General features: G+C 39.9%; 1 protein-coding gene across 1 annotated transcript; it reads right to left on the bottom strand.

Annotated features, from left to right (window-relative positions):
- LOC109843290 (cytokinin dehydrogenase 3-like) lies at nucleotides 19,966-23,292 on the bottom strand. Its single transcript, XM_020412222.1, has 5 exons — nucleotides 22,694-23,292; nucleotides 21,618-21,745; nucleotides 21,338-21,541; nucleotides 20,976-21,238; nucleotides 19,966-20,534 (listed from the first exon to the last, which is right to left on the bottom strand). The coding sequence occupies exons 1-5, from the start codon at nucleotides 23,226-23,228 to the stop codon at nucleotides 20,141-20,143; spliced, it is 1,524 nt and encodes a 507-aa protein (XP_020267811.1). The 5' UTR covers nucleotides 23,229-23,292; the 3' UTR covers nucleotides 19,966-20,140.

Below are 25,151 nucleotides of genomic sequence, written 5' to 3'. Positions count from 1 at the left end.
GAGAGATCCAATTTCTTAGAGAGAGAGAGAGAGAGAGAGAGAGAGAGAGAGAGAGAGACCTATTGTGAACATTGTAATCTTCTTCAATTAATCAAAGAATTGTATGGTGTGGCTCTCGAGGACGTAGGCATGTAGCAGAACCTCGTTAAATCTGGTATGTTCTTTCTTGTTCACTTTCCTGCAAGTTTTTCTTTGATTTGTGGTGATTTTCCTACTTGCTCAACTCTCAAACACAAGATCCTAAAGGGCACATATTTGATTTGATTGTTTCGAATCCCCAACAACTGGTATTAGAGCTTCGTTCAATAAATTTGTGAAAGAGAGTCATGACAGAGGAAAGCAAATCTAAGATCGAGAAGTTTGACGGTTCAGACTTCGCCTACTGGAAGTTGCAGATGGAGGACTATTTATACCAGAAGGACTTGTATCGCCCGTTGATGGGCAAAGCTAAGAGAAAGAAGAAAGAGGAGTCAGACGAAGATTGGAAGATACTGGATAGGAAGGCTCTAGGGAAAATCCAATTGTCGCTCGTCATGACAGTCACCCACAATATTTTGAAGTAGAAGACGATGGTGGGGCTTATGAAAGCACTTGCGAAGATGTACGAGCAACCGTTCGCCGCAAACAAGGTGCATCTCGTCAAAATCCTCTTCAACCTCAAGATGGAAGAAGGACGGTCCTTCACTATGCACCTCAGCGAGTTCAACATAATTGTTGATCACTTTATCTCTGTAGATATCACGTTCGATGACAAAGTGCAGACCCTATTGTTACTATCGTAGTTGCCGGATAGTTGGACAGGTTGTGTGACGACAATCAGCAATTCGGTGGGGAAGGACAAGTTGAAGCTGAGCGAGGTTCTGAGCATGATTCTATTCGAGGAGGTTAGAAGAAAATCGTCCGAAAATGAAGGTTTGAGTTCAGCCCTAAATCTCGAGCAGAGAGGTCGAAGCCAGAAGAAGGGTAACCAGAACAGGAATCGGTCGAAGTCAAAGAAGAAGAGGTCGAACTCGAAGGTTAAACCTATCAAAGAGAAGTGTTGGAACTGTGGCCAGGAGGGCCATATGTCTTCAGCTTGTAAAGCATAAAAGAAGAATGCGAATGAGTAGGAGGTTCATCTCGTGCAGGATACCTTAATTCTGGCTATAGACAATGATTCTGATTCTTAGGTCATTGACTCAGGAGCCTCATTCCACGCCACTGCTAATAAGAAGCTTCTTCATAACTATGTACCAAGGGACTTTAGGAATATATACTTGGAGAATAATGAACCCTGTAGTGTTGTTAGAAGAGGAGATGTGCAAATACAGTTGAAGGGCTCTAAGTAGAATCTGAAGAACGTGAGGCACGTACCTTATTTCGGTTGGCCAGCTAGTAGCAGAAGGCTATGTTTCGATATTCACTGGGGATTCGTGAAGGATCTCAAACGGTACTATAGTTGTTGCTCGAGGCAATAAAACAGGAACTCTCTACCTCATCTCACATGCGAGTGACACTCTCGTAATTGCAGCTGACAAAGAGAGTATGGATCTATGGCATAATAGATTGGGATACATGAGCGAGAAGGGGATTAAGATTCTACGTTCACAGGAGACGCTAAGCGGTATCAATTTCGTGAAAGTCGGTGTTTGCGAGGACTGTATCTTTGGGAAGCAGAAGAGAGGTAGTTTCTAGAAGGGTGGAAGGCCACCTAAAGCTCAGAAGTTAGAGTTAGTTTATACTGATAAATAGGGTCCAGCTAGCGTGTCTTCTCTTAGCGGTTCGGTGTACTATGTCATCTTCATCAACGATCACTCGAGGAAGGTGTGAGTATACTTCATGAAGCACAAGTCAGAGGTGTTCGACATCTTCAAGAAGCGGAAGGCCATGATGGAGAATGAGACAGATCTGAAAGTGAAGTGTTTGAGATCAGACAACGATAGAGAATACGAACTGGAGGATTTCAAGAGGTTATATGTGCTCTAAATAAAATTCATTTGGAGAGGACTACTCCAGGGACACCACAATAGAACGGCGTCGCAGAGAGAATGAACATGACACTGACGGAGCGTGCCAGGAGCATGCAATTACATGCGGGTTTGCCTAAGATATTTTGAGCGGATGTGGTGCATACAACAACTTACTTGATTAATCATGGACCATCAGTTCCATTGGATTACGGGATTCCAGAGGAGGTTTGGAGTGACAAGAAGATCAATCTCTCACATTTGCGAGTATTTGGTTGTGTGGCATATGTTCATATTAGTGATCATATCAGGGACAAGCTAGAGGCTAAGTTACAGAAGTGCACATTTATTGGATACGACATTGATGAGTTCCGTTATCGTCTTTGGGATGAGAAGAACTGGAAGATCATCAAGAGCAGGGATGTTATATTCAATGAGGAAATGATGTATAAGGATAGAGATAGTGCCAATGATAGCCAAAGCAGTGAGAGCATCACTACGGATACAGGTGGATCCGAGTATATAGATTTGGAGGAACTTCCAGATAGGGGCGACAAAGTCAATTCTGACCGAAGAACGGAGGAGACTCCAGGTGCAGAGATGACTACCCAGAGCGTGGAGCTTAGGAGGTCATCCAAGATACCCAAACCGAATCCTAGATATCTCTCATTACTTGATCATTTACTTTTGACAGATAGTGAAGAACCAGAGTGCTATGAAGAAGCTATGCAAGTGAGTGAATCTCAACAGTAAGAGCATGCGATGCAAGAGGAGATAGATTCTCTACACACTAATAAGACATGGGAGTTAGCCCAGCTACCTGCACAAAATAAAGCCTTGCATGATAAATGGGTCTATCGGGTCAAGCAGGAGAGTGATGGAAGCAAAAGATACAAGGCAATATTAGTCGTGAAGGGGTTCTAACAACGAAAAAGAGTGGACTATACGGAGATATTTTTTTCCCGTTGTGAAGCTCACAATCATCAGAGTGGTGTTGAGCTTAGTAGCTGTAGAAGATCTCTACCTTGAGCAGTTAGATATGAAGACTGCTCTTCTTCATAGTGACTTGGATGAAGAAATCTATATGAAGAAACATGTTGGTTTCATTGAAGAAGGAAAAAAAAGATGGTGTGTAAGCTTAAGAAGAGCTTGTACGGATTGAAATACGCTCTGAGACAGTGGTATAAGAAGTTCGACAACTTCATACAGAGCAATGGGTATAGGAGATGCAATTCAGATCATAATTGCTACTTCAAGAGGTTCGAGTCCAGCTTTATTGTGTTATTATTGTATGTTGATGACATGTTAGTTGAAGGACCGTGTTTAGAAGAGATAAACAGATTGAAGAAGCAGTTAGCAAACGAATTTGCTATGAAGGATCTGGGTGTAGCGAAGCAGATTCTTGGGATGAGAATCAGTAGAGATGAAGCTGAATGGACGTTGAGGTTGAGTCAAAATGAATACATCGAGAAGGTACTTCAGAGATTCAGCATGCAGAATGCAAAACCCGTTGGCACGTACATTGGAAGTCAGTTCAAGTTATCTGAGAAGCAATCACCTAAGACAGATGCAGAGAGGGAGCATATAAGCAGAGTGTTATATTCGTCGGCTATTGGGAGTCTCATGTACGCGATGGTTTGCACGAGGTCAGATATCGTCCATGTAGTGGGAGTTGTGAGTAGGTTTGCAAGCAATCTAGGAAAGCATCATTAGGAGGCCGTGAAGTGAATATTGCGCTACTTGAGAGGGACTATGGACAAGACACTATGTTTTAGGAAGAAGGAGTTGGTACTACGGGGATACGTGGATATGAATTTCGCCGGTGATCATGATACGAGGCGGAGTACCACGGGGTATGTTTATACCTTGGCGTCGACAGCAGTGAACTGGGTCTCACGTCTGCAGAAGATTGTAACATTATCTACAACTGAGGTTGAGTATGTCACGGTGATTGAAGCAAGCAATAAGATGATTTGGTTGACAGAGTGTCTGGAAGAGTTGGATCTGAAGTAGGGAACATAGTTCTTTATTATGATAGCCAAAGTGCTATACATCTTGCCAAGAATCCAATATATTATGTCAGAACGAAACACATCAACGTACGATATCATTTCATACGCTCACTGATCGAGGACGGAAAGTTACAGCTAGAGAAGATTTTTGGGAGTCAAAATCCTATTGATATGTTGACGAAAGCAGTGACCATTGATAAACTGGAGTTGTGCGTAAGTTCAGTTGGCCTTCACGTGTAGGAGATGAAGGCGGAGCCACACCAGGAGGATCGGCGGGGGGGGAGGGGGGAGCCACACCAGGAGGATCGGCAGGATCGCCGGGTTTGATGATGATTGAAGAATGGATGTTTTCCGGGTATGAGAAGATGCTTGCGACGGAGGCAGGAGTTCGGGAGAGCTTGTTGATGTTGTTTTGGTCTTCAAGTGGGAGATTGTTAGTCTAAATGGTGTAGACCCAAAGCTGGAATCAAAAGAAGAAGGAAACAGTCAAAACGCTGGTCGGTCGACCGGAAGAGGATATCTGGTCGATCGCTGACCCTGTAGAAACCTGAGGAGAAACCTGCACTCTGGCCGGTCGACCGAATTGTGGTGTCGGTCGACCGAGAGTGGCATTTGGTCGACCGAGGTGATGGTCCGGTGACCGAAAATGTGCACCAGACCCTGTAGAAAATTAGTGATCTGGCCGGTCGACGGAACACATTGTCCGATCGACCAAAATCGGTTTTTTAGGTTTCCTTTTTTGTTTAAGATTTTGTTTCCCAGACTGCTATATATATTCTTATATGTTTATAGGGTTTATTAGCTGACAATAGAGGTTTTTGACGGCTCTTTGAGATCCAATTTCTTAGAGAGCGAGAGGCCTATTGTGAGCATTGTAATATTCTTCAATTAATCAAAGAATTATGTGGTGTGGCTCCCGAGGACGTAGGCACGTTGCCGAACCTCGTTAAATCTGGTGTGTTCTTTATTGTTTACTTTCCTACAAGTTTTTCTTTGATTTGTGGTGATTTTCCTACTTGCTCAACTCTCAAACACAAGATCCGGAAGGGTACAGATTCGATTTGATTGTTTCGAATCCCCAAACATCTAATTCTCATGAAGTTATACAAGAATCAAAGACACAATCCTAACATCTAGAATTCAGTGCCAAAGTTTAGAATTAAGCATGAGCTCCATATTTGAAATTTGGACTGATCTCGACCAATGAGTCTTCATTGGTACATTGTCAAAGTCAACAAACAAGATGGACTATAATAATATGCTTTAAAAAAAGGTTAAACATCACAATATTGATGCAAAATCATTGCTCTATAGATATATAAATGTCATATATCTAATTACATATCAATTTATCAATTTCCCATAAGGTACTAAATCCTAATACTTTTTAGTTGTCGTCTAAATTATTTGAATGGATGCGAGACACTTCTAAAAATGTTCATCTTACTTCAGATCAACTTCATGACAACAAAAGTCTTCACAGTATATATGTCCCAATCCATGCGAACAAAGTAGCTAGTTCCTAAGTGGATTTTACCAAGTGGGTGAAATAATTTTTATTTCTTAACCATTTTCTAAAATAGATTGAATAATAGGTTCTAACCATCGAAATATTGTAATATAAAAGTGGAGGAAGACATCAAATGCTTTTGAAATCAAACGCTTTGCTTAAATGGCTTTGTTCATTGACATTCCCCCCAATAAGTAAGATGTTGGATTTGACCAATATACCTTGTCTCATTTGAAGACATGGTAGTGAGAATAGACGTTATATATCCTGAGTTATATCACATATGAAATACCTTTTGTATTATGTGAAGATCGATCGCTTCTAAGAGACATTATTGTCTACCGAGAAGAGAGCTGAGCTTTCATAGGGACAATTTATGTCGGTAACATAGTTTGGACTTTGTGAATGGTCTCGAGCCTATGGCGTACTTTTGGCAAAGCGGTGCCCTATCATGATCTAGTTTCAAGTTATATTTATAGGTCACTCCAAAATAAATTATTATCTCATAACGCTACCAACTACTATTTGATGTGACAACATCCACCAACTTGCAAAGAGTCAAGTGCACCACAAGAAAAGAGGCGATGGGGCTAGATACAAGAAATAAACTCGTATAAACAAATTTTGCACATCGTAATATGATATCTAAAGCTTTTAAGTCCACTGTCCCTAACCTTTTTGATACATAAAAATGCAGTGTTGCTCAACTATACAGTGCTTAAGGGTTTATAACGTATATCCATAATTTCCGAGGCAATGCTGGATATGAGATCCACTTGATTTGAAGTTTATCGCTGGTTTATCTCTTCATAGCTTATTTTGCGGGGAAAAGAAAAAAATGAATTGTTATCTTATATCCTTTTGTTTCCAATTTCGAGCTAAGTACGTACTCTCCTACAATTAGAAGTTCTTGTTTTTTTTTTTTTGGCCATCCTAACGTTGTAAGGACTGCGCTCTGAAATGATCTTTAGAGGAGGCTGACACTTGGGGATCACGACACGTAAGGATGCTATACTCTTCGATCATCTTTCTCTTTTGCTTCCATCTCTTACCGTCATTTCCCCCAAATTAAACAAAGTGAATTCTTTAAGTACGAGTAACATTTCAAATATTAATTAGCTATACTCAAGAAAGGTATTCGTATATATTAGATAGAACCTCACATATATGATATATCACCCACTGAGGTTAAAAGTATAGTATAAGCAACTCTTCACTATGTTTCGCGAGTTTCCTATAAGTGAATACATTCCTCATTGAGGGTTTCTTCTATATTTATTTGGGACAAATCACATGAAATTCCCAAGAGTATTCAGTGTTTTGCATTAAACTCCCAATAACTTTTGAAATCGTACTGAACCCACAATAATTAGAATTGCAGAAAACCCGATAAGTTTGTGCGTTTTGCAGATAACTCCCATAACAGTGTCGTTCCATATTTAGAATCTTAATGTGTTGCCAACACAAACTGTGGATTGAACCCATCATGGGGGTTATTTGCAAAACACAAACTTGTTGGGGATTTTTTGCAATTCCAATAGTTATTGTAAGTTGTTTGGGGGTCTGGTACAAAATTCTGAAAGTTCTTGGGGAGCTAGTATAATTTTACCAATTTATTTTCTTTTTATTTTTCTAAAATACCTTCTCCGAATAAGTCTTGATTGTTCCGATAACAAAGTCTCTGTTCCGATCAATTCTTTCTTTCTCCAACTCTGCTTTCTTGCTCATCAACTACACTTCCCATGTTTGGCTGCCATGAGAGCTCTAGTAACCTCTGAGATTCAAATTATTAAAAAAATTATAGATACTCTCATGGATGCAAAGAATGAAGATCGAAACAAAGTTAGTTTTCTCCTATTTTGATGTGAGAAGAGAATTCAAAAAAGAAATCAATGAATTCAATCCACTTCGTTGTAGTTTTTGCAGCTAAAATAGTGAGAGAGAAAAAACAATCATTACTTAACCATAATTTTCCACATAAAAATTATGATTTCTCTTAGAGTAGAAGTCATATGGACATGCAATATAGCTAGCGTTATACATTTTATCCTCTCCTCTATCCAAAACCAGTTGAGAAAGTCCTTTTTAACAATTATTTGTTGTTTCGTAGACTATTGTGATTCATTTCAATTATGAAATTAACTATATTTATATAATGCACAGTAGATGACGCAGCACAGATCTTGGAATCCTACATGGGGCGCTTTGTATTCACGATAAAAATAATCTTCAAATCCACGAAGAACCTCAAATCCACGATAAGATATAAAAAAAGAAAAGTCATCAATAAATGTTATACAATCGATTTTAAATATAAAAAATAAAATAGACTCCTAAATCCTAATATAACACAAATAATTAGAAATAGGAAGTATCAAAACCTAACACAAAAGACTCACTATGATTGAAAAAATTATTCACTCAAATCTGACATCAAATCTGATTTGTTTACCAATTCAGACAGACTCTTTATTTGTTACTAAATTATCAAAAATATTATAAAATGTCCAATATCTCTCAATTCGGAGAGAATTTCTGAGCTTTGCAGACTGAATATCTGCAGGCTTAGTTGATTCTGTCTCGAAAATATACGTAAATTTTATATATTATATGTCTAATTCAAATATATGAATTGGGAGATACAACTCTTTCTACCTGGAGTATATTCCTAACTAGCCAACCATGGTTAGCATAAGCCCAGCTATGATTTATTGTTTTTAATCCAAACCCTAAAGAAGGACTTATATTAACAGATAATGAAGATTTGGGGAACTAATCAAAATATGAGTTCGAGGGACCAATGTCAAATTACTAAAATGTTAGGGACTAATACAAAAAACCCCTAAAAATAATAAAAATTTTCAAATTCGTAATCGAGCTATAACATTTGTTTGAAGAGTGAAAAAAGAACAAGTAACCAAGAACCGAGTGATGAGATGTTGAGGTGAATGGGAGACATTGAGGAAATTTTCAAAACAGCCTCAAAAAGTTTTTTATTTTTTAAAATCAACCCATTTTTTTTATCAAAATCGATCTATTTTTTGCCATGTGAGCTTAATGAAATTCCTAAACAGTCGGGGTTGCAAACCCTGACTGTTTAGGACATGAAAATTTCGGATTTAAGGGTTCTAATTAGGGTTTAACACCCTCCTAAACAGTCGGGGTTGCCAACCCCGACTGTTTAGGAACTTCATTAAGCCCACGTGGCAAAAAATAGGTCGATTTTGATAAATAAATAAAAAGTGAGTCGGTTTTAAAAAATTAAAATCTTTTTGGGGCTATTTTGGAAATTTGTTCGGAAGACTTTACGTGGGTTCAACTGTAAGAGATTGACTGCCACGTGTAGCTTAGCTAACCAGGGCACTCAGGTTCCAGGCTTCACTTACTTGGCCAGCCAAAAAGCCGGAGACTACGCGCTACAAACACAAAGATAGCGTGTCAGTTTGATTTGCCATTATCTTCTCATAAATTCGACCCTTGATATATGCGAATTCTATGTGCTATTGTCTCCTCTTAAATGCGATGTTCGATAATTTGTCAATTTCAAATTTCTATATCTTCTCACAAATGCCATTAATTTGTTGATATCCATCCATGATAATATTATAGGGCCATCTATGGAGTGTCCCTTCCGGAGAATGGTTTGATCATTGATGAATATAAGTCTCCGTGAAAAAAATACAGTTTAATGATGTAGGACGTTTAAAGGATAATTTCATGGAGGATTCGAAGAATCACGGGCTATATGTAGTATTGACTTCCGTAAAAAAAATATTCATATTTTTCAATCCAGAAGACGAATTCTGACATATTATATATGTAAATCGTCTATCTCGACGAGACGGAGCCAACCAGATTGTCAATTTTTTAAAATCTCATCAGTAATACCCAGTTTTGACTGAAATCCGAAAATAATCAGAGTTTAGTTTATTTTTAGTAATAAAGTTGGAGTCTATTTAGATTAAGAAATAAATTAGAGTCAAATTAGATTAGAAAACAAATTCAATTTTAATTCATGATTTGTTTCCTCTATTATAAGGAGTCTTTTTAAGATAGAATTTAATACTTTCTATTTCTTTGTAATTCTAGTCTTACTAGGAGTCTTATTTATTTTTCTATTTAAGAAGAGACATGTAACCCCAAAGGATAACATCTTTTCATCAATAAAATTACTATTTCAATATTTTCTTCATAGATTCCAAGTTCTTTGTGAATTTGGAGAACGTTTTTTGTGGATTCAGAGAACACCCTTGGTGGATTCCAAGATTATCACTTTCACGATGCGACAAGTTTCTTGTACGCAAACTCACTTTGTTTGATCCAACATGAGTTTGAGGGGGGCTGTTAATAATAGTGTTAGTAGTGGGTTTTTAGTCCCACGTTGGTTGTGAGAACACACATCACCCTCCTCTACTTGTATAAATATATGTGCACACTTAATATTCAACTTAAGGAAAATTTACCCAAGACTCTTTCTCTCTTACTTTAACATTTACAAAATAATTAACAGTAAACGGTGAAGAGGTTTCGAGGGGTTTTGAAATTTACGAATTTATGAAATGAAATATGTTGTTGCTAATGTTGAGGTTTAGACTATTGATTCCTCACATTTAACTTAACTTAAGTGATAACCTCGGAATCCACTAAGGGTGTTCTTTAGACGTTGAGGTTGAGTCAGGCTGAATACATCAAGAAGATACTTCAGAGATTCAACATGGAGAATGCTAAGCCCGTTGGCACGCCCCTTAGAAGTCAATTCAGGTTATCTGAGGAGCAATCGCCCAAGAAAGATGCAAAGAAGTAGCATATGAGCAAAGTGCCATATTCATCAGTCATTGGTAGTCTTATGTACACGATGGTTTGCACGAGACCGTATATCGCCCATGCAGTGGGAGTTGTGAGCAGGTTTAAAAGCAATCTGGGGAAGCATCATTGGGAGGTCGTAAAGTGCATATTGTGATATTTGAGAGGGACAACGGATATACTACTATGTTTCAGGAGAAAGGAATTGGTACTATGGGGATACGTGGATGCAGATTTCGTCAGTGATCATGATACGAGGTAAAGTACCACTGGGTATGTTTATACTTTAGCGTCGACAGCAGTGAGCTGGGTCTCACGTCTGCAGAAGATAGTAACATTGTCCACAACTGAGACAGAATATGTCACAGTGACTGAAGCCAGCAAGGAGATGATTTGGTTGATCGGATGCCTGAAAGAATTAGGTTTAAAGCGGAGAACGAAGTTCTTTATTATGATAGCCAAAGTGCTATACACCTTGTCAAGAATCCAGTATATCATGTCAGAACGAAGCACATCGATATGCATTACTATTTCATACGCTCGCTGATAAAGGACAGGAAGTTATAGTTGGAGAAGATTTTGGGAAGCCAAAATCCTACAGATATGTTGACGAAAGCAGTGACCATTGACAAACTGAAGTTGTGCGTAACTTTAGTTGGTCTTCATGCATAGGAGATGAGGGCGGAGACATACTAGGAGGAGGTGGGATCACCGAGATTAATATTGATTGAAGAATGAAACTTTTTCGAGAAAGGAGAAGATGCTTGCGAAGATGGCGGTAGTTCAGGAGAGCTCGTTGATAGTGGTTTCGTCTCCAAGTGAGAGATTGTTGGTTTTGGATGTGTGTAGACCGAAACCTGAAGATGAAATCAACAAGCAGCTAAAAATCACAGCATCAGTCGACTGAAGACCCTGGATCAGTCGACCGACGTGACTGTAGGAAATAACCCAGAAAACCACGTTCTGGACAGTCGACCGATGGGGATCATCAGTCGACTGGTTATGTGCCACCAGTCGACCGATAGACGTGCACGAGCGACCCTTAAAAAACCACTTTCTGACCAGTCGACTGATGCACGTGCACCAGTCGACTGATAGCGGTATACAGGCTTTCCTGGTTTGAGTTGGAATCTGTTTTAAGCTAGGATTATATATAAAGCTTGAAACGTTTTTAGGGTTTATTGTACATGAAAAAGATAAGGTTTTTAGAGAACTTTAAGATCAGTGATCTTAGAGAGAGAAGCTTATTGTGAGCATTGTAATCTTCTTCGATCATAAAAGAATTTTCTGGTGTGGCTCCCGAGGACATAGGCATGTTTGCCGAACTTCGTTAAATCTGGTGTTTTCTCTTTGTTTATTCTTTTCTACAAGTTTTTGTATTTGCTTTGATTTCTTGCTTGTTATACTTTCGACACAAGATCTGTAAGGGCACGAGTTGTCGTGTTGTTTCAACCCAAACACTTTTTGTTAAAGATATTGGTGTATCTACATGCCGACGAGTCTTGAACTCTCTCATCAATGGTATGTCAGGATTCTACTAGCTTGGGTTATGCCTTCAATTGCAATGAGTTACAATTCTTTGGGCATATATAATGGGAGTTTTGTGAAACCCGTTGAGGCTCTTGATTCATACTATTTGATGCAAAGTGTTAAAAAGGAGCAACAAGAGCGGGGACGATGGAGTATCTGTGAATGTTTTCAATGAGATAAATCTAGCAAAATCTGAGATCCAACCCGGGGTTCTTAATTGCTTGAAGTTGTAACCGGTCGTTAAACAAAATCTGAGAGAATGTTTATTGAATTACGCTGAGAAATATGTACTAGGTGTTGTGCGCGGCGGAAGCTTTTCTTGTGCAATCACGAACAATAACTCAAACTAAGTCACAACTAATATGCAAACACAACCACAACAAGAACAAACAATTTACATGGTTCGGCAAGTTACCTACGTCCACGGGGCAAGGGGGAGGGAGTTCTTACTATTAGAAATCAGAGAATATCTTGCCGTCGAACTTCGGAACATCAATCTTTATGTTATTGATGCTCAGACTCTGTATCGCCTTTGTAAAAGACGAACCTGACGTGCTTGCATCTCCCATGTTGTCGATCAACCTCTGATACCAATTATTGCGCGCGGCGGAAGCTTTTCTTGTGCAACACGAACAATAACTCAAACTAAACCACAACTAATATGCAAACACAACCACAGCAAGAACAAACAATTTACGTGGTTCGGTAAGTTGCCTACGTCCACGGGGCAAGGGGGAGTTCTTACTATTAGAAATCAGAGAATACAAGTAGAGTCACAAATCTTTCAGATTAAACCCTAAAACAAAGCTCTTGATCTCTCACAACTCTCCCACAATTAGATGCAACAATCCTCTCTCAAAGACTGCTCAAATTCATCCTTGCTTAACCCTAACAAATTAGGTTTAGGGTTATATATAACTCAGAAACAAATCGGGTCAAAAACCGAAGCCCAGCCCAGAAATCATCGACGGTCGACCGCGACGGTCGACCGAATCATAAACCCGAGAGCTAAATCCTTTACAGTCATTCACGGTCGACCGCGACGGTCGACCGCCATCAACTCCGAATCCCAGTAAGTATGCGTGCACGTTTGCTGTCGACCGCCAGTCTGTCTAACTTCTGTCTGGCTGATTCTCTGCTTTTTCCTGTAATTCTTCAATTCTCCACCTCGACAAATGTTTCCACCAAAACTGACCCGATACCAAATCATCCAATAGTCCCTCAACAAGTCAGGGAACCAATCTAGAGCTGAAACGCAATCTCCCCCCCATCTGAATCAACTGATCAAACCGGTCGTATCTGAAAAACTGCCTACGTATCCTCTTGCCCAAGGAATCAAGTCGAACGTAATTCACCCAAATAGCCTCCAAAGGCCTCAGCACTAAAGGATGTTCAAAAGCTTTAAACAATGACCAAATTTCACTCCTGAAATAACTTTGGTCAACATATCTGCAGGGTTGTTATTTGTGTGGACCTTCTCCAATATGACGTCTCCATCATCCAAAACGTCTCGTACAAAGTAGAATCTGACGTCGATGTGCTTCGTGCGCGCATGATAGACTTGGTTCTTCGCCAAATAGATAGCCGACATGCTATCACAATATTCCCGAATGGTCTCCTGAGCGATCCCCAAGTCCTCCAATAAATCACGCAACCATAAAGCCTCCTTAATAGCTTCAGTTACTGCCATATACTTTGCCTCCGTAGTAGAGAGAGTCACTGTGGACTGAAGCGTGCATCACCAACATACAGGTGCACCTACTAATGTAAAAGCATAACCTAAAGTAGATCAGCGCTTGTCAAGATCTCCAGCATAATCTGAATCCACATATCCAATACAATCCTGTCCATTCTTCTCATCCATCTCCAGCATAATCTGAATCCACATATCCAATACAATCCTGTCCATTCTTCTCATCCTTCTGGAATACTAAACCAACATCCATCTGAATCCACATATCCAATACAATCCTGTCCATTCTTCTCATCCTTCTGGAATACTAAACCAACATCCATGGTGCCTCGAACATATCGTAGAATCCACTTCACGACCTCCCAATGACCCTTCCCGGGGTCATGCATGTATCTCGATACCATACTCACGGTCTGTGACAAATCTGGCCTCGTACACATCATCGCATACATCAAGCTACCTACTGCACTGGCATATGGGACCTTCGACATATAATCTCTATCCTCAACTGAAACAGGTGACATCAACACTGAAAGCTTGAAGTGGGGAGCCAATGGTGTGCTAACTGCTTTTGTATTACCGTCAAAGTTGAATTTCTTCAACATCTTCTGCAAGTAGCTCTTCTGTGTAAGTTTCAAGCTCCCTTTCACCCTGTCTCTCTCGATCTCCATACCCAATATCTTCTTTGCCTCTCTAAGATCCTCCATCTCAAACTCGGATGATAGCTCCTCTTTCAGCTTTCGAATAGCCGAAGAATTCCTGGAAGCAATAAGCATATCGTCAACATATAAAAGCAAATATATGTGCTCACCATCATGTAGCTTGTGCATATAAACACATGGGTCATATGGGCTCCTCGTGTACCCTCGGCCAATCATAAAGCCGTCGAATCTTTTATACCACTGTCTTGGTGACTGCTTCAAACCATAAAGAGACTTCTTCAACTTACAAACCAAATCTTCCTTTCCTGCAGCTTTGAAACCCTGGGGTTGTGTCATGTAGATCTCCTCATCTAAATCACCATGTAGAAAGGCTGTCTTCACATCCATCTGGACCAAATCCAAATCCAACTGTGCCACCAATGCCAATAAAATCTGTATAGACGAATGCTTCACAACGGGTGAAAATACCTCGTTGTAATCAATGCCCTCAAGCTGTGCATATCCCTTGGCAACCAATCTGGCTTTGAACCTTATGTCCCCAATAGAAGATCTCTCCTTCTTCGCATATACCCACTTACAACCAATAGCTTTCTTACCCTTAGGTAGATGTGCAAGTGTCCAAGTTTCGTTCTTCTGAAGAGACCGCATCTCCTCCTCCATAGCTTCCCTCCACCTAATTGAATCGGGGCTAGACTCTGCCTCCCTGAATGTAGCTGGAACCATATCATTAACGACCTCCACTGATAATGCATATGCGACCATGACATCATTATACCTAGTTGGCCGACGAATCTCTCTCCTCGGTGTATCTGCTGCAATGGACCCCTGAACATGACCCTGTTCATGAGTCCCATAGTCCACTGTATCCTCTATCTGCTCGGCTGTCATCTCATCTCCTCCCAGTGTCACCTCTATAGGAGCCTCAATGGATACAGTGCTCTCTGGAGTGGGTGGAGTCACATCATCCTCCACCTGCTGTGATATCTCTCCTGTCTGGTCTCCCTCCACCTGTTGAGGGGCTCGAGACCTCATCATGTATGCCTCGTCAAATGTGACATCTCTGCTAATAACTATCTTCTTATCGTGTGGATCCCATAACTTGAAGCCTTTGACTCCATCTCTAAATCCCACAAAGACTATTTTCCTCGCTCTCGGATTTAATTTACCATCACTAACATGATAATAAGCTGGACACCCGAATATCCGAAAAGACTCATAGTCACTAGCCACCGAACCAAACCAACGCTCCAAAGGAGTCTTCCAGTCTATCGCAGTGCACGGTAACCTGTTCACAAGATGGCTCGCATAAACTAACGCCTCGGCCCAAAAGGATCTAGGCAATCCACTCTGCGTCATCATACACCGCACCTTCTCTAGCAAGGTATGGTTCAATCTTTCAGCCACCCCGTTCTGTTACGGTGTCTCTCGAACTGTGAAGTGTCTTCTAATGTCGTGATCCCGACAAAACTACAGAAACAGATCACTCTTGTACTCTCCACCATTATCTGAACGTAGAGTCTTCACCTTTCTACCTGTCTGCAGCTCCACTTTCTTCTTCCACTCTACAAAAATATCCAGGACCTGATGTTTATGCTTCATAGGGTATACTCAATTCCTCCTGGAATAATCATCAATGAAAGTGACAAAATAGTTGGCCCCACCAAGAGATGTGTTCTTAGAAGGACCCCAAACATCTGTATGAATATAATCCAATGTACCTCGGGTGTTATGAACAGCGGTGTCAAACTTCACTCTAGTCTTCTTCCTAAGTACACAGTGCTCACACAGCTCCATCTTGCAGGTCTTAGCACCTTTTAATAGTCCCTATTTTGCTAATGATTGTAGGGACTTATCTCATGTGTGTCCAAGTCTCATGTGCCATAAGGTGGTAGTGTCCTCCTCTGTAGTGATAGAAGTTGTCAGACCTCTTGTAACTGTCTTGTCTTTCAAGTAGTATAGGTTGTTTTCCCTGACACCTCGCATCACCACTATAGAACCCTTCGTGACCTTCACTGTAACATCCTCTAAGATCACTCGATATCCAGCTGCCTCCAAAGTCCCAAGAGAAATGATGTTCTTCGTCAACTGCGGTACAAACCTCACTTCCTTCAATTCCCTCACTATACCATCATGCATCCTAATCTGGACTGAACCAATACCACCAATAAGACATACGTGATCATTACCCATAAGCATGACATCCCCTCTTTCCAGCTCCTCAAAGCTAGAAAATCACTCCCTCTTAGGACAGATGTGATATGTAGCTCCCGAATCCATCATCCACTCCGTGGAATCCGCATAGCAAACCGACGGTAATGCAGGGCATGAATAGCCTGAAGAATCTAAATCTGAATGCTCACCAATAGTGCAGCTTTCCCCTTATTCTTCCCGGCTTTTTCTTTCCACTTTGGACAGTCAATCTTCCAATGTTCTTCTTCTTTACAATACCGACATTGATTTCTACCAACACTCTTATAGGCATTCCTATTCTTTGACTTTGAGCGGTTGAACTGACGACGGTTTGGATCTCAGCCTCGAACTGCTAATGCATCTCCCGATGCCTTCTCGGAGGGTTCAACATCACTCTTCCTCAACTCATAGTTCACCAAAGCTAAGGTCTCCTCCTTGTAGCTGACTATAGTTCTTCCATTGATCATAGTGAGAACGAACGTTCCATAATCATCTTCGGGCAACGAACACAGAAGTAGCATCGCCTTGTCTTCATCCTCTACTATAATGTCCACGTTGGCCATATCTGAAAGTAGCTTAGTGAAGTTGTTGACATGCTCCCTGATGGAAACTCCCCTCTTCATCTTGAACTGGTAAAATCTCTTCTTCAAGTGAAGCCGATTCTCAATTTTCTTCGTAAGATATTTCTCATTGAGTGTTTCCCACATCTTCTTCGCCGACGTCTCGTTCATAACATCATAAATAAGATCCAGCGTCAAGCATGACCTAATAACACCATAAGCTCTACTATTCATCTTCCTCCAAACCTTATCCTCCATATCTGCGGGTTTCTCTTTTAACTCAAGAGTCTCTTCCAAATTCTGTGCATTCAAGGCATCCATCACCTGACACCTCCATAATCCAAAATTGATCTTGCCGTCAAACTTCAGAACATCAATCTTTGTGTTATTGATGCTCAGACTCTGTATCGCCTTTGTAAGAGACGAACCTGACGTGCTTGCATCTCCCATGTTGTCGATCTAGCTCTGATACCAATTGTTGTGCGCGGCGGAAGCTTTCTTGTGCAATCACGAACAATAACTCGAACTAAGTCACAACTAATATGCAAACACAACCACAGCAAGAACAAACAATTTACGTGGTTCGGCAAGTTGCCTACGTCCATGGGACAAGGGGGAGAGAGTTCTTACTATTAGAAATCAGAGAATACAAGTAGAGTTACAAATCTCTCAGATCAAACCCTAAAACAAAACTCTTGATCTCTCACAACTCTCCCACAATTGGATGCAACAATCCTCTCTCAAAGACTGTTCAAATTCGTCCTTACTTAACCCTAACAAATTAGGTTTAGGGTTATATATAACTCAGAAACGAATCGGATCAAAAACCGAAGCCCAGCCCAGAAATCATCGACGGTCGACCGCGGCGGGCGACCGCGCAGGTCTCGCGGTCGACCGCGGCCTAAATCATTTACAGTCATTCGCGGTCGACCGCGGCGGTCGACCGCCATCAACTCCGAATCCCAGTAAGTCTGCGTGCACGTTTACGGTCGACCGCCAGTCTGTCTGACTGATTCTTTGCTTTTTCCTGTAATTCTTCACTAGGCTTGCAGTATGATCCATTTACGAGGTTGGAGCGCTGCGTCCCTGATGAATCTAAGCGATTACATTGTTCTTGTTAACATCTAGAATTGTTTGTCATACGGAACATTGGACCACATGAAACCGGATTAGTTGAAGAAGTTTGGTAATTGAGCTATACCAGCGATGGAATACGTTTGATCCTTAATGTGGACGAAGAAGAAAAAAGAGGATAGTGAAAGGTTGGCCTTTGCTTTTGGTCTTGTTTGTACTCAAAGCTCGAGTTTGTTCATCATGTTGCGATAAAGTGACGACTGTGTTGAGGGAAAGGGGAGCTAGCTCTGAGGGATGCAAATTGCTTTCAACATTTTAGACGTGGAGCTCACTCTGTGAGGATTGCGGGTTAGTCCCCTTATAAATATCTCCAGGGACTTGAATTTTTGGTTCGCTTTGCATCATGTCTTAATTTTTAAAATTAAATCCTTCCAATACTATCAACTAAAAATTTTCACCAAAGTTCTTTCCTAAGATTGGCTCTAAGAAAATTTCACGTTCACTGAAAAATGCATGGCCGCTTAAACCAGTATTTGTAGCCTATAAAGAGGGTTGGTCTTTAAAATAGTTTGTTACAGTAGCTTTCCGCGCGCGATGGAAAATAATTTCTCTTAATTGAAATGATTCTATACTTGCACTGTTATCAAATAAGCTAGCTGATTGATCTGTTTCAGTTATGTTTCATATGAAAATGCACAGAGTGTTGTCGATCGGTGTGTCTAGAGTGCATTACCAACGGATTGATTACTAGGTCAATCAATCTCTAGGTTCAAAGATCCTGTGACCGTGGGCGTATAACTCACTGCTAAATGATTGGTTGGCAGGTTTAGGTGATCACTTCCAGCAACAATTGAAGTTCAGCCATTGTGGAAAGGCAGTAAGTAGTATCTAAGAAAGGATTGTAATAGGGAGAAAATTAGAGCTTCTTGTTGCTAAAATATATGTGAAGTTACTGAGTATAATATATACTAGTGAAATTATTCTGAACATTGAATTTTACTAGTTTTCATGCTCCTTCAAGTAAATGATGTGAGAAAGTAGTCGATATTGGGCTCCGTCGAAAATCTATATCCATTTCAAGATGTAAACTCTCCTTTTAATTACTGGCAATTAGTCATCACTTCCTCATGAACTCAAGTTTCTGCGATATGATCTATAAAGAAGGAGGCTCAAGCGTATAGGAATTATTTTCTGAATAATGCGCAAACTCCAAAGGTCTTTAATCAATGTCTCATGTACTGTGAGTTTTATGTGTTCTCTCTTAAGTCTGAACTAGTTAGAATGGGCTAAGAACTGAACAAAGATGCATGAACCCCTTGCGTTAGCATACTTTTGAGTGTGGTTGCGAAGGAACTTAGAACTCTTCAGAGAAGGAAGATATATAGAGGCCTTTCCAATGGGATGAATGGAATCATATCGGTTGCTCCTTTCCCATCCCCTTGATGTAAATCGAAGCAATCTTCTTTGGCTATGATTCGCCTTGATTCCACTAGGCAAACACATTGAGATCGACGCTCATTTTATCCGTCAACAAGTTATCAAGGATAAGACAATTCTACTTTCTCATGTATCATCCGCCGACGAGCTTGCAGATTTCTTCACAAAAGCTTTACCTGTTTATCGGTGCCAGTTTCTTGTACGCAAACTCATTTTGTTTGATTCAACATGAGTTTGAGGAGGAATTGTTGATAATAGTGTTAGTAGTGGGTTTTTAGTCCCACATTAGTTGTGAGAACACACCTCACCCTTCTCTATTTGTATAATTAATATATGTGCACACTCAATATTCAACTTAAGAGAAATTTACCCAAGACTCTCTCTCTCTCTTACTTTAATACTATCTTCTTGGCTTATAATAACTAAAGAAAAATGGAAGTCATATGAACATGAAACTTTCTTGTCTACAATACTAAACCCTTCATTTCATTAGACAAAATAGAGCAATTTTTATCGCTTACGGAGCATGAAAATTGAGTTGACATTATTATAAGAGACAAGACCTGACAATAATTAAACTGAGCATTCTGATTCAATAATTTCGTTTCAGTATCCAAAAGAAAATATAAACTCAGTTCGTACGCTTGAAGGATGGCAATGAGCTCCAACTGACTCCTTGATATATATCAGCCTAGAGCATAAAGCGGACTTAAGATAGGGGGCTTATGTGGCAATTGGCTTCCTCTTAAAAATCCTTTGACCGGGGGCTAAAACGTTCAGAGGATCGAATCTACTCTTGAGATCTTTGAATCGGTCCCATTTTCCACCAAAATGAGCTCCCCATTCCTCTTCGCTCGTCCAATATGGCAAATACTGTTTTGCTCCCATTCCGCCTCCGTCGTTGCTCAAATCACTCCTCGTTGGATTATTTATAGAAATTGGCCGTGTGTTGGGCTCAGATGTGGCGATGCTTATGACCTTTTTGTTTTGGCTAAGGAGAGTCTCGAGACATTGGGAGCCACGCTCACAAGTTGTCCATTGGAGCACAGAGACTATATATACAATGTCTTCCTTTGGATAGACTTCAGGTAGCATAACCGACATGTTTAAGTTCCACCTGAAAAAAAAAATAGCTTATTAATTAGGATTTGAACTAGACTAATTGCTCAAGGGATAGTTCCTTCTTTCAAATAATCATACATATGGCATCAGGCATATCAAGAGATATATAGACATTGCACTTGGAGTAACAAAACACCACCACTTTCTTTTCTAGTATTTGATACGTTTTAATTTGTTGAACGGACCGAATTATTTTAATTAATTTTCTAAAGCATTTCTACTTATTTTGATTAAGGAATTTGTAAGATCTGCCTAAAAAATCATTTTCATTTTTGATCATGGATTAACTGAAACTGAAGGGTATATATGAATCACATATGTCCAGGCTTTAGGTCTATTCAAATCAAAGCTGAATATATGTTCAGAATTTAGAAACTAAATTATAGACGTAATATGTAAAATACATATGCCAGAAAAAATTTGTAAGATAACTTACTTGTGCCTTAGGATTGGATATATGATTATAGGGCCACCAATGTAGGTACTTGAGATAGACTGGATGACGAGGTCTTTAAACCTCACTATTTGAGCCTTTGGTACGAATAAGTTGAACCACGGGTGTGGAATATCCCACAGCCCTCTCTGAGTGAGCTCGTCCACTGTCGCCTTCACCCGGTTGAGGAATTCAAAGAATGAGACATCAAACTCAGTCGTAGACAATCTCACTGACCCTAGTTGTAACACTAGCTGATCTAACGTCTGAGATATCAGAAAATTTTGAAGGCAAAATGGTCTAGTTAGCATAAAAGAAGGAGAAATATTTATAAGTATTAGAAGCACAAACGGAGATCGATATACATTTTGGACAAGGTTTGTGTCATTATAATATAATGCAAGCTCAATGGTATAATAGGGATTTGGTAGCTCAGTTGTGGTTGTCGATGTGCTTGCTTGAAGATTCACAAAGCCTTCGAGATAGTCAACCTTTCCCTTGGAGATGAGGAATTCTTGATCTTTTATAAACTGATCAAAGTCACCATAGATTATTTCTACCCGTTTGACCTGTATTTTTGACAAGTACGTTAAGATTTTAAACTCCGTTGCTTATTCATATACAAATAAATGAGGATTAACTTACCATTTCGGGAGCGTGCTGTAATATGATTCTGGCTCTTGTTATAATGCCAAATTGCCCAAGCCCTCCTAAGACGCCATAAAAGAGATCCGAGTTCACAAGCTCAGAGCAAGTGACTTGTTCTCCTTTGCCTAGCAGATGAGTTGTTCGTAGAAAGAATATAGAGTCAGCTGTCACACTTTCCAAAAGAATTCATAGAAAGATCGAAAAAACTTTTAGCTGTTGGTGTTAAACCTGATTTGTCTAGGATTCTGAATCCTAAATCTGAGTGAGAGATGTGATTAGTCATTTCTTTGAATTATTAGGTGAATCTCTATGATGCAAAGAAAATTATCCCTAAGCACTGTGTATACTATTCACCTGAACTTTTTTGTGATAAGAAACCTCACGATATTTTATAGAGAAAAATCTTTCTTTTCTCAACTTGGGTTAATCATATTTAAGCACGAAGTGAGTACGTCTGTTGATCTGTATATATGTCACCTTGCCAAAAGTCATCAAATGATTTGGAATTTATTATCAGACTAATTTATCCATGTAGATCGAGATGCATGGTGTCTCCTCTTGAAGATTATTTTTTAGAACCGAAGCACTTTTTTTGTGCGGTTTAAAGAAGTGTTCACTGTGAATACTCATACATTCAATTGCATGCAATCTACGATCTACACAGCTGCCTAGAAACGGAACACCAAATGAGCTAGGTAGACATGATTTTTGCCCATCCATCAAGTGGTTACAAATCAGTCAATTCTATGAAAACTTTGCCGCCACTTGATGCATAGGCAAGGGGTTAATAGCCCACGGACCCCTTGCGATGTCGTTGTTTGGTGTTACTATGCATGTAGTTTCATTGTTGCAGATAGACCTCCTGGGTTAAGTTTTTTGACTATATTACCCTGGGTGGAATTTTTGCAGATTTGGAATTTATTATCAGACTAATTGATCTTAAGCTCGTGCTTGGTTTGTTTCTCCCGGACAAACATATATTCAAGTAGACTTGGTCACAAGCTCAAGCATCTCTTTACACTAAACCAATTGTTTAGTATAGTAGTCAAGTAAAGTTTTGGCAAAATTTTTACCTGTGACTACATCTAGTTCGAGCACATTTGATATCTGTGGCCCATATCTGTATGCTTGGCCACTGACGCCAGCATTAGAAAGAGTCCCGCCGACTGTTAGATACAAATAATCTGTCCATGTCCTCGGGGTGAGCCCATAGCTCAAAGTCTCTTTGAGCACATCAACCCAGAGAGCTCCTCCTCCAGCATCAACATAGCCATTCTCTACTTTAATGAAGTTCGGAAGGCTTGTCATGTCTATAACAATACCACCGGGGGCTTGAGCCTGGCCATATGTTGAGTGGGCTGCCCCTCTTGCAGCTACTGTTACATTGTTTTGTGCTGGATCGGTGGAGATAGATTTCAGGAGGAGGGAGATATCTGTAGGACTTGTAGGCCTTAATACTGAAACCGGAGATTCCTCAATGATTTTTCCATAATCTTGAGAATAGGTCAGGGATGGAGAAAAATCTAGATCGAAGGATACATATGAGGAGGGAGAGAAAATGAGGATTGAGAAAATGAGAAGAGAATGCGGGCTAAAGGGAGACATCATTTGATGAAGGGCGCTTGTTTGAGTGCTTTTTCGCTAGGGTTGTAGTAGTAGTATCTATGCATGAGTTGAGTAACTTATTTTATGGAAGAAATGAAAATATTGTACTGTCCTTGTAACAGCTAATTCTCACATGTATATAGGATATAGAAGTTGTGTTGAAGCAAATGTTGTTCCCTTGATTTGGTGGTTGACTTTTGAATCTTAAGCTACCTTAAAGTAGGGGTTGTCAACGGATAAGGGATTTCGTCGGTGGGTCTTTGAATTTTTTGTTATACCCAGTTCAAACACCAAGTTTTTTTTTTAAAGCGTATCAGCTGGAACCAATCGTCAGGATTGCTGTCAAGTATGCAACTTGTACTTCAATACTTGTAACTTGAAGAATGGCCGGTAGAGTTCATTAGGGATCGTATATGCCAAAGTTTGTCGTTGCCAAGTAAGAAGCTTTTTGGATAACTTAATACACACTGCAGACATTCATATATACAGATACCCCCCGTACATGAACATGCGAACATATACAGGTCAGGTTTATTTCAAGAAAATTAAAGCCCACCATTTTGGTTCCGGTGAGCTGCTAGGACTCTGACCACTGATATTCCAGTCTCTCCAGTTGAGCTCAAAGCTAGGATCGGTTCAGGTTTAAACCTCAACAATCCTACCTTTAAGACTGAGTATCTCATAAGTTTATTTTAGGCATTGCTTCTGCACTCAAAGTGACCACAACGTTTGCTATCTCTTACCCTGTACTTAGCCTCCAAGGATGGCTTTTTTCCCTTATCCATGCAGCCGCCCTCCAGCTAATTCACATGGACAGATGGCAATGCACTCAAGTGGTAGAAAATTTGCATAGTTCATACCATAAGCAAGTGCCGACTGCAGATTTTGAAGCTGGCAGCTGAAGAGATGAGAAGGTTATCAAGAATGTTTTGTACTGCAATGATCATTGTTCTACATCTTCTGAGACTTCTGATGTACCGAATAAAGCGGAGGTTAACTCCACATAGCATCTTCAGGGAGTTAGTCTTTTGATATATGTTTGTTCTCCTTTCTTATTATACACAGTGTTTACTTGTCATATTTTACTCTTATGACATTAGATGATCATGCAATTACCTCCGTTTGTATCTCATTCCATACTTTAATTTATTTTCTTTATTTCTTTATTATAATAAAATTGGTTGGCAATACTTTCTTGAGAAAAAAAGTACGCCCCGTAGCTATAAGTTTCTCATATGAGATATGCCCCGACTTAATTCAGGTTATGGTGACGGTCTCCTTCAATAGATAATGTCGAAGCTAAGAATTGGTCGCCTTAGAGGAATGTTGTCGTTGCAAAGACGACGCATCTGGAGGCTTGATGTCATAAGAAGCAGCATCACAATATAGGGTACATGAACTGCTTGAAACTGGGAAGAGCCTTGGGGGGCAAAAAAAGATATAGAAGAAAAAGAATATACATTATTTCACATAGAAGGACATTATCATTGCTACGAAAGGCATTAGATCTTAGGCAAGGTATCCCTTTTACTTTTAGAGGGTACTCGGATAGCACAACAAAATTTTGAGTTTTTCTGTTTTTATGATTATTACTAACAGTATTGCTTTCCTTTGTGAGGGAGATTAGCGAAAAAATGAAGAGGAAAAAAAAAGAATATAGCTAGATTATAGAGGCTTTTCGCTAAAAAGGGCGGTATCAAACATAAAGAGATGTTTCTCCAAACAAGCATAAATTCATTCAATAAGAATTCCAATGTAGTTCCCTGAAAAAGAGGATTCCAATTTCTCATCCACAAGCAACCATCTCGAAAGCCGCATAAGGTTAATCATCCATAGGAATATCTCTTGCACGGATGCCTAGAGAACATCTCTGTCAACGAACGAAAGGAGCTCTCTTTTTTTGGGCAACAGCAAAAAAAAGGCAGC

The sequence above is a fragment of the Asparagus officinalis genome, chromosome 5, assembly GCF_001876935.1.
Source record: "Asparagus officinalis chromosome 5, Aspof.V1, whole genome shotgun sequence".
Classification (NCBI taxonomy): Eukaryota; Viridiplantae; Streptophyta; class Magnoliopsida; order Asparagales; family Asparagaceae; genus Asparagus; species Asparagus officinalis.
Note: the sequence above shows the minus strand (reverse complement) of the source record. Positions and strands in the feature narration are given on the sequence as shown.